Consider the following 15,956-nt stretch of genomic DNA (forward strand, 5'->3'; position numbering starts at 1 on the left):
ATACCCGGTCGCTACTCATTCCTCAAAATAGGAACAAGAAGTGGCCGAAAGCACATACGGGAACAGGAACATGATGCAAAATGCGCCGTCCGGCCAGAAGGACAACGCAGGCGTAGGAAAACTCAAATTTGAAGAAATGAAGAGCTCGTGTCCAAGTTGCCACTTTGACACGTTTAATGGGGTCACGGTCATGTGACCTTTACCAACGCATCTGCTGCTGGATGCCATTACTATTATTTGTTTTTTTGGTAACGTTTCCACCCCAAAGGCAAAATGAAAAAAACAAAACCCGAAGAGCATTGTCGGTGCAAGGTATTATTTACACGGAAAACAACAACAAGAAAAAAAGCTACGTGGTGATTTTAATCTTTTTCGGGAGTGGGACGGGGGGGAAAGAAACGAAAAAAATAAATAAGACTAGAAATTCTTCTTTTTGCGTCCACAGTTCACAGCAGGACACAAATCGACTATGTCGCCCCCGTGTGGCCAGAAGGAGCAAGTCGTCGGCGGTCGAGTGATATTATTGAAAACAAAAAGGTACATGATTAGGACTCATTACATACTTCCCCCGGTCTTGTTTTGCATCATACAAAAGGGGAGCCGTGGAAAGTTGCTACGCGGGAGATTGTACGGCCTGGCCGGCGCCTGGCGGGGGGCGGGGGCCCCCCTCATAGCTTGAGCTCGTTGGCCACCTTGGAGGCAATGTTCTTGAAGGCCATGGACGAGCCCGTGATCCTCTTGAAGCGCACGCCGTTGAGCGAGAGGCGCGGCAGCTTGCACACCTCCATCTCCCACTGGACCAGGTTCTCGGCCCGCCCGTCGCCGTGCACGCAGAGCAGCAGGAAGCTCTCCTGCTGCTCGTAGTCGCAGTTGTTGGCGTCCAGCACTTTGCGGATCTCCCGCATGATGTCGGCCGGCTCCATGGAGCTGGTGGTCCTCATGCTCCACGTGAAGCGCAGCGAGCGCGGCTTGCCGTCCTTGCCCTCGCCCTTGGCCTCCACGACGGGCACGTGGCGGCTGCGGTCGCGCGGGGACGCGTCATAGAGACGCGGGGAGGGGGGGGGGGGGGGAGATAAAAATAAACATTTTTTTAAAATGGAGAGACGTTGGTCACGGCCACCAAATAGTCATTGATGAAAGTCTTAACCCCGCGCTCAAGATTATTTTGTCGCCCCCCCAAAAAGCGATCCGATGCCGATTTGACATGGAGTGCCGCAGCGTGGCCACAAAACACCAATTTCGGATCAAAGTGTTAACCCATGGCCACAAAATGCTCATTGGCGGCGAATAAATACAAAAAATTCTCATTTGTGATCACAAAATACAAATGACGGGCGCCGAACGCAAACGTATAGTTACAAAATTGAGCTGAAGAATGTTTTGTGGCCGCAAAAATGGAGGCTCACAAACGGTCAACTTGTGGCCAAGACCATTTCCTGGCGACAAAATGAAAAATCTCATTTCGACTTTTTTGCATCATGTCAAGAATGAAAGGCAACCAAAATGAAGAATCAACTCAAAATGGACCATGCTGTAGCAGGCATGAAGGGAGGGGGGGGGGGGGGGGGGGGAAGGGCAGGCGGTTGTTTGTCAGAAAGTGACACGGCAACATGCAGGAAGAGCAACAACGGGGGAGGGGGGACGCAACGGCATCAATGTCATGCAGCCAACCAAGCAAACGTATTCACAATTTTTCTTGAATTAAAAAAAGAAAAAAAACTTGACATGATGTGGGGGGGGGGACAGTACGGCCGTCGTAGCCCCTTTCACGTTGGATTCATGCAAACTTGGCACATCAGGGACGGAACGAGCGAGCCGGCATTTAATCTGTTCGAGCTGTCGTACGGCGACCATGACTTTCAGCACAACGTGGCGCTGTCGGGTGTTAACATTTCACACAGCCGTCCCGGTTTTCACACGGCGGTCGTGCAAGCTGTTGCCATCTCAAGGCGGGAAGAAAATTTGTGGGTCAACCCCAACATTGTTTTTGTACCGCTTTGATGGGCGGCGTGAAAACCTGGCCCGGGGATTCAAATTTGGCATCGAATTTGCCAGGATGTTATTTGAGGTGACGGGGGGGGGGGGGGGCTTTCGCACGCGCGGCGGCGCGGCCGTTCCGCTCCTGATACGCCACTTTTCCATTGGCGGCCGGCGCCACTTGACGGGAAGCTTTTGGCCCGGTCGAGCTCACCTTGAGCCCTCCAGTCTCCCGTTTCTCTCAAACTCTGTGGAGACTCTGAGGGACGCGTGACAAGCCGAAGACGAGGAGGAGGAGGAGGAGGAAGACAAGAACAAGAGGATGTGGATCGTGAAGGCTCGCTCACGGTCAACCGGCACAAAAAGAAAAAAAACTGCGCTAACTGCGACTTCCAGACAAATGATCGCAAATGAGCCCCAAAATAAAAAGCGCGCGCCAGATGGTTGACCACAAAGAGTGCGGCAACAGAATAATCTTCAGGCGCGTCGATTTTTTGGATCCTATTTTCTGTCTGACTTTTGTCATTTGACGTTCCGGCTGCTGTGAAAGCGCAGGACAATCGTGCACCAATCGTACGGCGGCCTTCCTTTCGCACCAGAAGGAGAAGCGCGATGCCCATCGAGTGACAGGTCTCGTCGAGCGCGCCATACGAGCCGACAATGACGGAACTCCCACGTGCAAATGTTTGCGCTCCTAAGAAGAAAACGACATCCTACATGGGAGACGAAACAAAACGGCGGAGAAGGACTCGCTGGACTGCCGAATGCTCTCGCTTGGTTTTTGGCGCCCTCCGGTGGCCGTCCACTCAGAACTTGACGCTTGGCTTTTGTGATTTCGATTCGGACTCTTTGCCCTTGAAGGCATCGCTTGAAAAGTCGTGGCGCTGCCAGATCATTCCAACACCGTTGCTTTGGCCACTGGATGTTTGCTTTATTTCTTTTTTTTTGGGGGGGGGGGTTCGTTTGACGGTGCGGTCTACATCAAAAGGAGAAGGCACGGAAATGATCGTAGGAAAAAAAAAAAAATCACGATTCATTTTGGCGTCAAACTAGCATGTAGCATGTAGCATGTAGCATGTAGCGCGCGCGTGCAGCGTGTTAGTGGCGTGCCAGCGGCGGTGCGACAGCGCAGGCAGTACGCTGGTCCTACCTTTTGGTAAACCTGAACGACATGTTTCTAAAACACAACCACACACACACACACACACACACACACACACACACAAGGACAACAAAAGAGAGAGACAAGCGTCAAGCGTTGGATGTCGGCGGCCAGCGGCGGGAGCAAAAACAACTCCGACAAGTTGACAAGAATCGATGGCGGAAGTCGTTTTGTCTCACTGCCACGTTGGACTCCGTGCGGGCCTTTCGCATCCACCTTACGTTTTTGTTTTTTTCAATTAGATGTCCATGCATGGTATGCTGATTAAGATTCTGGTCGTACAATAAGAAGCATTTTGCGAAATACATCTTTTTTTCCAACAATGCGTCCCCCCCCCCCTAAATGTCAACTTTTATAACCCTCCGTGGAGCAAACGAATGAGACGCCAATCATATAAAACATTCGAAAAACGAAAGACGTCGTCGAGCTGAAAAGGCCGTCGAGTCCAGCGAGTCCCATCTGAGCGCTAACTAAGCTAAGCTAACAACGAAACAACATCAGCTTTCCTTTGCTTTTTTTCCGCGAGCAGGCAAGCGGGCGGGCGGGGAGACGGCGACCGGCGATCACGCTTAGTCCGTCGCGGCGCGCCGATTGGCTAAGGGGCGGGGGGCTCGCCTTACCTGCGCGTGAGCTTTGAGGTGAGCTTGGAGAAGAGGTTGCTGGTGGCGCGGCTGCGCGCCTGCGAGAGCGGCGAGGCGTCGTGCGAGAGGGTGGGCGAGGCGGGCGGACCGTTGTAGGTGGCGGTGCGCCGGTCGCGCAGCTGGTTGCCGTGGAAGGTGCTGCGGCTGGCCGTGCCGCGGGGGAAGCGCAGGCGCTCGGGGGTGGCCGCGTTGGCCACGCTGTGGGTGGACGCCACCGGGTTGCGCTGGCCGCCCGGGGACACCGTCACGCTGGGGGTGGGGGGGGAGGAACACACACAAGCGGGCATACGGTCAGACGGCATCCCGTGTCGTAATGAGCCTTTTGGTTGCTCTTAGGAAAAGTCGTCACTTTCTGTCCGTTTCAAACGGGAGCAAAGAAAAACGGTCCAGGAGCAAGGCGGAGGAAGAATGAAGGAAAGATCAGGGGAAGAAGGAAGTCCAAAAAGAAAAACACCGTTCCAACACTCGATGCCGGGTCAAAGCGATCCAAGCGGCCAATCAGAAAAGGGGGCGGGGCTTGATTTCTTTTTTGACATTTCCGATGTTCAACACCAAAATCTTTTTTTTTTTTTTTATTGACCCCGAGACTCATTCCAAGGCCCCTTTCAAATTTGAGTCACATTACAATTGGCTGGCGTCAAAGTCCCCCCCCCCCGCCCCGGCTCAATTTTTCACCCAACCCCCCCAAAAATGGCTCAACTTTCTCTGACAATTTTTTATTTCTCCATCAAAATTCAAAAATACGCATAGAATTCACCCTTGCCAAATTACTTTTGTCTAAATTTCTCCGAATTTTTTTCTCGAGAATCCATTCTCATTTTTTTTCCTCAAATAACGAACGACATGCCGACTTTCTCCCCCAAATTCCATTTTGACGTATCGGCGCGGTGACGACGCGAGCGGGCGGCGGCGGGGTGGACTCGGTCGCTCGGAGCGGGTTGGCGAGGGGGCAAACGGCGGGCGCAGACACCAGGAGACTGACGCACGGGTGAGGGAGGGGCGGGAGGTCACCCCCCCCCAGTCGTCTTACTTGGCCGAGCAGTAGTCCAGCGCGTAGTAGGAGTGCGGCAGCGTGGCCCAGCCCATCTGGCAAGCGTACGAGTGGCCGACCGCCGGGCGCCTCAGGGAGGGCGAGGCGCTGGCGGCGTGGGCCACGGAGCTCGTGCTGATCGCCCGCAAACCCCCCCCGCGACAACCCCCCCGACGACACGGGCAGAAATCAAACATGATCGTGAGAGGACAGCTCAATGAGAGAAGACGGCGTAGAAAGAAAGACAATAGAAATTCCAACACATGGTGGGGGGGGGGGGGCGAAGAACCACAACGGCACTCTCACCTGTTCTCCTTGCCGTTGGGAATGACGGAGAGCCGGTCGGCGTTGTTGCGGTCGCTGCACACGTACGTGTTGCGGCGGGTCATCCCCGCCGACGCCGTGACGTTCTGCCGGGGAAACGCCAGAGCGAGGACGTCAACAACCTTCGGGAGTTGATTCGAGCGCCGCCCGTTTTTCATTTCTGTCACTCGTTCTCAATTCGGTGTCGGCCGAGCGTCAAAGGCGACGGAAGAGTGGCGTGCACTCACGGCCTGCGTGGCGGCGGCGCCGCCGGCTTTCCTGCGATCGGGGATGTCGGCCTTGTTGGGGTTGTTGGCGTTGCCCAGCAGGGGGCTGGCGGGCGGCGCGGCGCCGCGGCTCCCGGGGGCTCCCGATTTGCGCAGATGGACCCCGCCGTCGTCCTTCCCGTTGTCGACGGCGGCCGTCTGGCTGCGCTTGGGGTGGGCCGCGCCCGCGCTTGCGTTCTGGCCGGCTGGAGGGCGAAAAGAGCACGCGTGTGGCTTACAGAGATTTGGCAAAAAAAAAAAAAAAAAAAGTCGGTCAACGGGCGTCAAAACGATACATCTCAACCAAATGGAGCGCTCTCGTGTGCATATTTTGCACACGAGAAAGACGCGCCTTCAATGGGACGGCGTCAGAGCTCCACCTAGTGGACACGGTGGCGAGCAGCGTTTCCTGCCGCCTCAGAAGGTCGACCTGGATTGGAATTGGCAACAATTCCAAAGGCGCTGATGGCAGACGGCCAATCAAACGATCGGTCCGGCCTTATGCAAGACTACCCCCCGAAGTGGCGGGAGGGGAAATTCGGAGCGCCGACCTTGCTCGCTGTAGCGTCGCTGCTTGTGGTTGGACGACACGCTGCGCTGGACTTTGAGGTGCGAGGGCGACTGGCCGTTGAGCTCGCTGTTGGGTCTGGGCTTGGCCAGCGACAGGTTGCTGCTGGACGCCGACTCGCCGGGCTCCGACTGGGGGCGGGGGAGGGGGGGTATTGGAGGTCAAGAGGGGGCGCGGGCCCCGAGACGGACGGGGGCGGGGGCGCTTACCTCGGAGGCCTTCCTGCCCAGCAGCAGGTAGGTGGCGGTGATCTCGTCGTACTTCATCTTGGCCAGAGACTCCTGGATCTCATCCAGGTTGTAGCCCATGCCCACCATCACGTCTGCGCACAAAAGCATCAAAAGTCACGGCGGGAGATTGTCTTCTTGGGATAAGCTAGTCCAGCGCCTTGTAAAATCTGGAATCCCCCCCCCAGAATTACTGACCACTGCAGGTTTATTGGATGATGATCAGCCATGCAAAAATGTTTAATTGTGACATCCAGAAATGATCAAAAAATATTTTGTTTCAAACTACTTCATGAAAATGAATTTTTTTTTTGGGGGGGGGGCGGGTACCTATTCTCTTCTGATCAGTGATGTCCAGCTCGGGCTCCACGTAAGGCTTCAGCTCGTCATCTTCGAATCCGGCATTGATCCATCGATCCTTCATGATTTGCTGCATCAAACAAAGAGTCAAAATCGTTTTTTTGATATCCGATTCCAAATGGCGGTCGGGCCCGAAGCGCTTGAGGTCCACGTCGTTCGTTTTGGCGTCCCGCCGATGAGATCAATGTCTCGGGGAGGGATTTTTAATCAGCCGGCAGGACAACTAATGATCATCGATCATGCTCGGATGCGGAGCGGACCGACCGCGTTATGGCCTGCTGGGCGACACCCCCACACGCCAGTCGGGGACTGCACGTGGGGCTCTTACGTTTACCAGTGGGAGAGAGGAAAAAAAAGAAAAATCATAATTTTGTTGTTCTCAAATCATCATTCAACCAAATCACATAAATGCCATAAAATGTTTTCCTATTTTGGTGCTTTTTTTTTTTGTGTGTGTCATGGCCAGTTGAAAAATGTTTCCTTTCTTCAACATGTACCGAATATCTGGGACACATGCGCACCAAAATGCAGTTAAAAAAAAAAAAAAAAAAAAGACAGTCACAATACGCTACCTAGTCAATTTTCGAAAATACAGCCAAACATATTTTGGCTTTTTTTTTTTTTTTTTTAAAGGAGAAATCTGGAAATTCAAGTGTTCAAAGTTTGAATTCTTGCACAAACGTATTTCTGCCAATCGCAGTTCAACAGAAAATTGAACTAAATAACCCCCCCCCCTCCAATTTTAAAAAAAAATCCCGATAAAGTTCGATTTGGGATGAAAAGAAAAATCCTGACATATCAAACAAAGTCAAAATTGAAGTAGGGGGGGGGGGTTAAATGGAAAGAAAGTGTGGCGACCTATTTGGGTCGCGGGCGTCCTCGCTCACCTCGAGAGTCCCGCGTTTGGCCGCGTTGAGCACCAGGAAGCGCTTGAGGAGGTTCTCGCAGTCGGTGGACATGTAGAAGGGGATGCGGTACTTCCCTCGCAGGACGCGCTCGCGGAGCTCCTGCGGAGGTCGGCAGGGGGGGGGGGGGGGGGGGGGAGTCAGCGCCGTTTGTTGTCGTCGCCCGCCGCCGCCGCCCGCCGCCGCCGCCCGCCGCCGCCTCACCTTCAGGTTCTGCCCGTCGAAGGGCAGCGAGCCGCTGACGAGCGTGTAGAGGATGACGCCCAGGCTCCAGACGTCCACCTCGGGCCCGTCGTATTTTTTGCCCTGGAAGAGTTCGGGCGCGGCGTACGGCGGCGAGCCGCAGAAGGTGTCCAGCTTGTTGGCCAGCGTGAACTCGTTGCTGAAGCCAAAGTCGGCGATCTTGATGTTCATGTCGGCGTCCAGCAGCAGGTTCTCCGCCTGGAGACGACAAACGCAGGGAAGGATGACAACGGTGGGGACATTTTGCTCATTTTAACCCCGCTGATGAGGATCGGGGTTTGCGGATGGTTCCTGGCACAACCCCACCCTCCAAAAAAAACCTGGTTCCTCACCTTGAGGTCTCGGTGGACGATGTGCTTCTGGTGGCAGTACTGCACCGCCGACACAATCTGCAACGGGAACAAAATGAGCCCTTCGCACTCGCGCCGTCATTTAAAAATCAACAGCGTCTCCTCAGAGGTCCATTTCGGCGGCGCCCCCGCCTGGCGAGGTGCCAAAGCCGAACACTTGGAGGCGGGCGTACCTGTCGAAATTTAGCTCTGGCTTCTTTCTCCTTCATTCTTCCATGCGCCACCAGGTAGTCGAAGACCTCCCCTGCAAGCGGCAGCACACGGGAAACGCAGATGAGGACAAGATGGCGGCGGGCAAACACCAGCCGACCGACTTCAGAAAAACATTCCGAATAATGTCGAATTATTAGTAATAATTATAAATCATGCTTTTACTTTGATAAGAGTCCATGTCACAGACCAAAATGGCAACTTGGATCATCATCAATTTATATTTGCGCAGTTTTGGCACAAGAGAAGGATTTCTTTGACATTTTTTCCATCCATTAATCCAATAAATAGACAGATTCATGGATGAAAATAATCGCCGGAGAGAGGGCCCCATTCTAAAGCCACGCCACGAGCCGCTGAAGGGTGTGCACACTTATGCAACTTCATTACCCCCTTTTTTAAAGTCACAAAAACCTGTTCCAAGGAGCTCCAAGGGCAAAGAAAAAACACAACTCGGGCGTGACGAGCGACAGGGAGGAGCGGGGGGGGGGTCGCGCAGACCAGTCGACTTGTCCGAAGGTGGGGGGGGGGTAATGGTCTCATTTCAATGCCACGGAGGAGCCGGCGTCCCAAGTCCAAAGGGAGCCGAGGCTCCTATTGACTTGACGTCCGAGTAACGTGATAAGAGCGGGCCGTCGCCTCGGGAGATAATCGCATCGGCTGCGCCCGACGCGACCTTCCCCCCCCCCGCCAATCGATGGGGCGAGCGTGCGGGCGCATGCGATGAGCAAAGCATTCTGACATTCATACTTTTGACGGGACTGGCGAGTGACTGTGCGCTCACCTCCGCTGGCGTACTCCATGACCAGGTAGAGCGTCCTCTCCGTCTCGATCACCTCAAACAGCTTGACTGCCGGGACGCACAACCACAAGGCACATCGCTTGAGTGCGCGCGCGTGGACGTGGACGTGAACGGGCGGGAGAGCGGCCACGAATACACTCCGGGGTGGAAATGGAAGACGAGCAAGCAGAGAATGTACGGCTCCAAAATGAAACTTTTTCGCCCCCCCCCCCCCCCCCGTTGAACACAATCTATTCAATTAAAATAAAATAAATAAATAGAAGAAACTGTTTGAAATAAACATACGTTAAAATTCTTCTTCTGTTTTGATCCAGCTCGGTAAGTGGCAGTGTCCCGTTGCCTATTTTTAGAACAGAGCCGGGGGGGACTCGTGTTGCACTTTGCTTGGGGGGCTAACGAACGCCCGCTGGCACCACATTTGGATATTTTTTTCTTCTTTTTTGCCGCGTAACTACTCGCAGAGAAAAAAAAAAAAAAGTTGGAGACAACCCATTTGAAAGAAGCGGCTCGTTTACTCGCATATGCCATCAGCCAATCACATTGTGCTCTGCCTCGATGCCCCGCCCCCCAAAAAAGCAGCCAGTTTTTTGCCTATGAATGGTCCAATTAATTAGATATTGGAATTTTATCCCGCCAAATATCAGAATCACCCTCAATTCAAACCTAGCGAGCCGAATGATCATTGCGCTGCTGGTGACGACAGAGCATGTTACAGTGACACTTCTCGCCGTATTTTCTGTCTTTGCTTTTTTTTTTTTTGCTGCGCAAAAACATGGAGGAGGAGGAGTGGGAAAAGCGGCCGCGGGTGCACGTCAGAGGCGCCCTTACCAATGTTGGGATGATTCAAGATCTTCATTATTCGGACTTCCCTGAAGAGCTGAAAAGCAAAGACAAAGTGAGCGGCATGACGGCAAGTAAAAATCAAAAACAAGTTGACAATTGAGTCAAGGTTTTTTTGGGTGGTTTTTTTTTGGTGGTTTTTTCGGTGCACAAAAAACCCAACTTGTATGGTCTGTATGGGATCCAGGACGCAAGACCTCCACTGCGACAATCACAACAAAGCCCCCCCCCCCATTTCCCCCCCTCCCAACACCACCGGAGGTTGCCCTTCGCTCGGGAGGACCCGTTCGACAGCGCCAATCAAAGTCAGCTTGCCGTCGGCGTGCGAGAGGGAACGAGAGGGAAGCGGCGGCCGGGGTTTGCAATTTTCGCGCGGGTGTTGAGAAGCAACATTCGGGGAGACGGACGGCCGGCCGGGCGATAAGACAACGCCGCTGCACCCGGACGGGACATCCTGCAATTGTGTTGAGCGCACAAAACGGGGAAGTCGGCAGGCATGCGGCCGCTTGCGGTCAAAGTTGGATTGAGATTCAAACGACTAGTTTTTTTTTAAAAAAAAACAACGAATCATTGATTTCAAAATGGACTATTTTTTTTTAACTATCTTGGGTTTAAGTTTACGTTTTTGTCAGGACCTGGTGAGTGAATCTGATGGGAAATGGCCGCCTTGCGCGCTTTCATTCCGCTTTCAACCGCCAATAAGCGTGGCCCTTCTCCCTCTTTGTCATATTTCTTGAAATCTGACGTTATTTTCACCAGCCGTGGCGCTTTCTGAGCTAAACTGCCACCTGGGGGATTGTTTTTAGTGGCGTGGCGTGTGCAAATGTGACCCCCCCCCCCCACCCAAAAAAAATCTTTTTTGCAGCTTTTTCTCGTGTACAGACACCAAATGAGCGGGATGAAGTCAGGCCGCAATTTTCAGGGAGCGCAGCAGATGTGAACAAAAGGTCCGATCCAGGGGATTAGCGTGCGGGCGGCTTCAATCTGCGGTGACGCCGCCCTCTCGCTCGCTCTCGGGGATTTGTCAACTCTTCATCAGGCCGACGCGCCACGATGAGGGGGGGGGGGGGCCGCAACTCGTACGTATTTATAGCCGCGCGTGAGAGCCATTTCACCTTTTCAAGTCTTTCAAGACGGCGCCGACTTCTTAAAATAAACATGGGAGCAAAATCAAGTGTCCCGGCGTTTTGTGTGGATGTCATGGCGCTCCGCTGCCATGCTTGCTTGCAGACTTTTTTTTTTTTGGGGGGGGGGGGGGGGTTCTGACACACAAACGGTTCCAAATCAATGGCGCTTTGGAAAAACTGATGGAAAAGCGCCGGCGGGCCGGCCGAGGGGAAAGCGGGGCCACCGCAGGGGGAGGGGCCACGGCACGGCGCCGTCCCCAGTGGCGGGGGGGGGGGGGGGGTGACCGGACATGATCATCGCCGTGACCGCCGCAAAGCAAAGGCAAATAAGGACCTTCATTGCAGCCGCATTATTCCCGAAAGGAAGGCCCCTCCCCCTCTGGCTCTTACCTTTTGAAGACTGTTGGGGTTGAGCTGCGTCTTGTCAATGATTTTGATGGCCACCTTCAGTGCAGAAAGCAACAAAAAAAAAATCACGTGTGGAAAAGACGAAAAGAAAACAAAATGGCGGCGACACCCCGAGACGGCCGCAGTCAGCGTTTCACCACAAGAAGGGTGACCATCGTGACCAGGCGGTCGTAGGGGGGGGGGGGGGGGGGGGCCAACCGCCATTCCGAGGACGTCGGACGAGGCCAAAGAAGGCTGCGGGGGGGGCTTGCGCTTACCTCTCTGCCGGTGAGGATGTGACGAGCCAACTTGACCTTGGCGAAGTTGCCCTTGCCGATGGTCTTGAGCAGGCGGTAGTTGCCCACGTGCGGCTGCTGCGGCTCTTCCGAGCTGCGCGAGCGCAACCCCGAGCGGGACGAGCGCGAGCCGCCACTGCCGCTGACTTCCTGTCGGCCATTGCCGTGAGAGGACGTGTGCTGCGGGGAGGGAGCCAACGCGTCCGCCGTTACTCCGCAACGCCGGCAAAACGGGATGATGGTGACGATTATTTCTGTGACGGCCGGTGCAAGTTAGCGATGGCAAGAAGGGAGTTCCCAAACAACGGAGGGACATCAGAGCTTAGATATGCTTTTATTTTGAAGTAGTCAGGCCGGCAGCGTGTCGCGACGAAGCTGCCGACTTGACTCGTCGTTGTGGAAGTCAACCCGATTCCTGCGCTTGCGTGACCGTGGCTGCTGGCGGCAGTTCTCACCACATATTGATTTTTTTTTGGGGGGGGGGGGGGGGGGGCAGAGTAAAAAAAACGGATGGAGGTCAGTCCGTGCGGAAACGTGACCCCACCACACGGAACTTTGAGGAGCGCCAAGAGTCCCGGGGGGTCTTTGGGTCTGCAAGTGCTGATCGTGTCGGTTACTAAATAACTAATTAAAACACAAACATCGTTTTAGGCGACATTTCAGTCTGGCAGGCATTTTTTTTGTTTGTTTGTTTGTTTTTGTTTTTTTTCCACTCACGAGGCTGGAGCGCCTCTTGGCCGCGCGTCAGCCCGTCATGTCGCTGAACGCCTGACCATGACCCGACGTCCTCGACCGACCGCTGCCGACTTCTTCGACTCTGCTCTCAACTTCCCCACAGATAAATAGTGCAGGCCAGGCCAGGAAGGAGGGACGTAGGAGGGGGTGGTTTGGGGGGGGGGGGGGTCCTAATTATCTGTCTGCATCAAGCCAGCGACAGGCTGCCAACTGTGGCGGTAAAGTGACCTTTCAGAATAAAAGTATGACTTTGACTGACCGTCATCTTGGAAAGATTTTCAGCCAGTGTTTTGTTTTGTCTTTGTGAGGAAGATCGGCCCCCGCTTCCCCCCCCCCCCGCCCCCATCTCATGCCTCTAATTGATTATTAATTATTGTTTCTGAACGCATCACGGCCTGAATCAAACTGGCCAATCACAGACTGCGGGGACAGAAGGCGGCTTAACCGAGGGGAAGCCTTTAGGGTTGTCGCAATCCAGTACTTTTTAAAAAAAATATTTAAGAATCAATTACATTGGGCAACAGCTAAAGTACAGAAATGCTCTCTCTTGTGGGCAAGGAGAGCTTTCCGTTTAGCAGGGACACTTCCTGTCATTCCTGTTGACAATTCCCGATTGAGAAATAATCTGGATCCTCCTGATTTGTGTTGTAAATGTCTTGCACAAAGGAAAAAGACGCGCCGCAGACGTACGGCGCACCTTCCTCTGCTGCGCCGCGCAGTTTCCAAACCGCGCAATTATGGAATCAGCAACTATAACCACTTTTAACCAATAGCGTAATTGCTTCCGTTATTTTTCACTTACTGCCAAAAGACATTTTTAAAAATAAAATAGCACCGTGGTTTTTTTTTGTTTTGCCTTCACGTCCGCATAGAGCATCAATCAAAATGTAATCAAGGCCAAAAATGCTCAAAAATGATTGAAGTCATTCTGTTATTATGAGGCTAACGCTCGACACGTTTTCTTGAAGCAGTTTAACACCCAAAGGTAGCTGAACCTTTTCACAGTCCAACAGAACCATCGGGCTGTGATCAATTTAAACAGAAGCCTTTGTGCACCACAGGAACGCTATCCTTTGAAGCGATGACGTTTCGGAGGGCCATTGCACATTCGGATGCAGGAACTATTGGCTAAATTTAGCCGCACGTCATTTGGCAGGAGCCAAAAAGTGAGATAGCACCTGGACTTTAAAGCAGCTCCAGAAATGACATGTCGATCAAAAATGTACCCTGGAATTTAAGGTGGCTTCTGCAGCACTTCCAATTGGAAACTTGACTTATCAGGAACTACAAATGGCACGGACTCAAAAGCTCCCGGAACTTCATTTCTGGCTCATCTTGTTATTCAAGTGGCCATGCGTCGGATTCCACACGGGGTTCAGAAAATATACCGCTTCATTTGTTTGCCAATATTGTTGCATATTTTCATCACCAGCGCCAGGATTTAAAACACTTGTGTGTGAAATACTTGTTCACTTAATGCTCAAAAACATTGATATCATCAAAAAATAACAGTGTCATTTAAAGAAAATGTATTCTTAAAATAAATTCATAGCGGTTTATTCTGACAAGCCAAGTCGGAAGTGCGTGCGAAGACGTGTGGCGCTTGTTTTGAGCAGTGAGTCAGGCAGGGTGCTTTTTGTTGGTCACAAGTGGGCTCGATTCAGACGTTCGTCTTCCGAATCCGACTGGTCGAGGACCCTGATTGACAGACCACGTCGCCAATCGGAAGCCAGAACACAATCCCCTCTGTCTCCTGCCAAGCCAACAGGCAAAGTAGTGTCTTGTAGTTTTGTTCGGCTGGGGCCTAAAGTGCTCCCAACGCATCCCAAATAAGCAACGAGCGCTCCAAAACTTGACACCGGCATACCGCCAGGATAACTGTGACACCCCCCACCACCACCAACCCCCCCAAAAAAACACGCAAAGAGTTCACACCGAACAGGAATGGGGGGGGGGCACTTTGGGCAGGCCGAAGAGGAAGCCGATTTGTTTACGAAATGTGTGCGAAAGAACAATACGTGAGGATTCCGCCCGATAAACGCAATAAAATAGGTGCAAAGAGAGTCCCCGCATCACAAACGGCTACTCACACTCTCGGTGGCCTTCTCGTTGACGGTGGGCAAAGGGCTTTTGGTGGACATGATGTTTCAAGCGACGGCAAGCAGCCCGCGATCCGGTGACACCTCGTTCGATCCCGCGGCGGCGGAAGAGGGCCACAGTCGCATGGATCTCCGACCAAGTGGTGAAGCAACACTTTGGAGTTGCTCGCAAGGGGCAAAAAAAGCAAAACGCTCGTTATACCAGTCGTCCCGGGGCCCGTCGGGGCGAAGTGAACTCGGACAACGTTGACGGAGGCGCTGCTCGGTCACCACTTCCAAAAAAAAAAAAAACCCAAAACGCCCCGGTTTTTTTTCCGCTCTCAAGTCAGCCTAGCAGCGACGAGTCATGTCCTCCAATGCCAGGCGGCGGCGGTATGTCGTCGGGCGGGCAGGATTCAAACTGGTTCAACGGTATAAATCCTCGCCGTCGGCTCGGTTCGGTCCATGGCGGGCCGCCCAAAGTGGACGAGGAGCTCGATGGGATGATTTAGGTGCGACCAAAATGGCTACGAGTGCTCGGCGGCCGGGCTGGATTACGAGGCGTTTAAGGACCTCGCCCGGGCTCCGATAAAGCAGTTTTCGTAAACACCATATTTAACACTAAAACCAATAAAATGTCAACTAAAACTAAGCATTTTCACAACAGTACAACCTAACAGTCTTGTCTCTAAAAAATAATTGAAACCGAATGTCAAAATGAAATAAAAACTAACCGCAATGAAAAATGGCCAACAATTATAACCCTTGTCCTGACCCTTCAAATCATTCCAACGTGAATTCCCCACCCGATTCGTTTCGGGAACTTTTTCAATTCCACAAAGTTTCCAAGTAAAATAAAGCAAAAACAGGGAGGTTTTAAAAATTGGATTAGGCATTAATATTTGGGTATTCGACCGGGACGTGTTGTGTGAACGTGCTTGTCAGCATCCCATTGAAGAAACCGTCCGAAGAACAAGCGCTCACCATGAACCGTTGAAGCCGTCACCATGGTAGCCTTATTTCCGACGGCACCTGAATGGAGCATCGCTGTGAACCAGCTGAACGGGAGGGGCGGAGAAGGTCCTCAAGCGGAAGTCAGCAAACTGGCTGACCTTCTGGCTCCCGCTCGCCTGTCAAACTCCTGCGCTCTGTCAACGCTTAACTCAAGCTTCCAACCACAAGTGTGTGTTATTTTACATGCGGGATCGGTACAGACGAGCACAGGGTGTTGAAGGCCCGGAGATAAACTAATCTTCATATAGCACAATAGTGTCATGCTGTGATTTTACAGGAACGTGTAGTCAGGGGAAGCAGAGCCTCACACGCACACCAAGTGGGGAAAAAGTTACACTGCTCAATACATCTTTTACGTTTTAATCAAAGATGTACAGAAACCTTTCTAGGTGATTTTTTTTGTGTACGCCCCATTTCCAAATATGCCCGCGATTT

General features: G+C 52.7%; 1 protein-coding gene across 4 annotated transcripts; it reads right to left on the bottom strand.

Annotated features, from left to right (window-relative positions):
• Positions 1–233: 233 nt before the first annotated feature.
• mark3a (MAP/microtubule affinity-regulating kinase 3a) lies at positions 234–15,078 on the bottom strand. Of its 4 annotated transcripts, XM_052086130.1 has the most exons (18): positions 14,520–15,078; positions 11,677–11,874; positions 11,402–11,455; positions 9,873–9,921; positions 9,027–9,092; positions 8,206–8,276; positions 8,015–8,071; positions 7,644–7,880; positions 7,422–7,541; positions 6,505–6,604; positions 6,157–6,269; positions 5,931–6,078; positions 5,362–5,585; positions 5,117–5,220; positions 3,760–4,029; positions 3,128–3,154; positions 2,192–2,236; positions 234–1,017 (listed from the first exon to the last, which is right to left on the bottom strand). In XM_052086130.1, exons 1-18 carry the CDS (start codon positions 14,568–14,570, stop codon positions 669–671), a joined length of 2,283 nt encoding a protein of 760 aa, XP_051942090.1. In that variant the 5' UTR covers positions 14,571–15,078; the 3' UTR covers positions 234–668. The 4 variants fall into 4 exon arrangements, with proteins under 4 accessions (XP_051942090.1, XP_051942091.1, XP_051942092.1 ...); XM_052086131.1 differs by lacking the exon at positions 3,128–3,154; XM_052086132.1 differs by lacking the exon at positions 2,192–2,236.
• Between the last annotated feature and the right edge of the window lie 878 nt (positions 15,079–15,956).

Source organism: Hippocampus zosterae, chromosome 14 (genome assembly GCF_025434085.1).
Source record: "Hippocampus zosterae strain Florida chromosome 14, ASM2543408v3, whole genome shotgun sequence".
Classification (NCBI taxonomy): Eukaryota; Metazoa; Chordata; class Actinopteri; order Syngnathiformes; family Syngnathidae; genus Hippocampus; species Hippocampus zosterae.

Coding starts and splice junctions, on each gene's coding strand:
- mark3a (XM_052086130.1), bottom strand. CDS start 14,570: ATGTCCACCAAAAGCCCTTTGCCCACCGTCAACGAGAAGGCCACCGAG. Junction 8,277..9,026: donor CATGGAGTACGCCAGCGGAG/GTGAGCGCACAG, acceptor TGCCGCTTGCAG/GGGAGGTCTTCGACTACCTG. Junction 7,542..7,643: donor TCGACGGGCAGAACCTGAAG/GTGAGGCGGCGG, acceptor CGACCTCCGCAG/GAGCTCCGCGAGCGCGTCCT.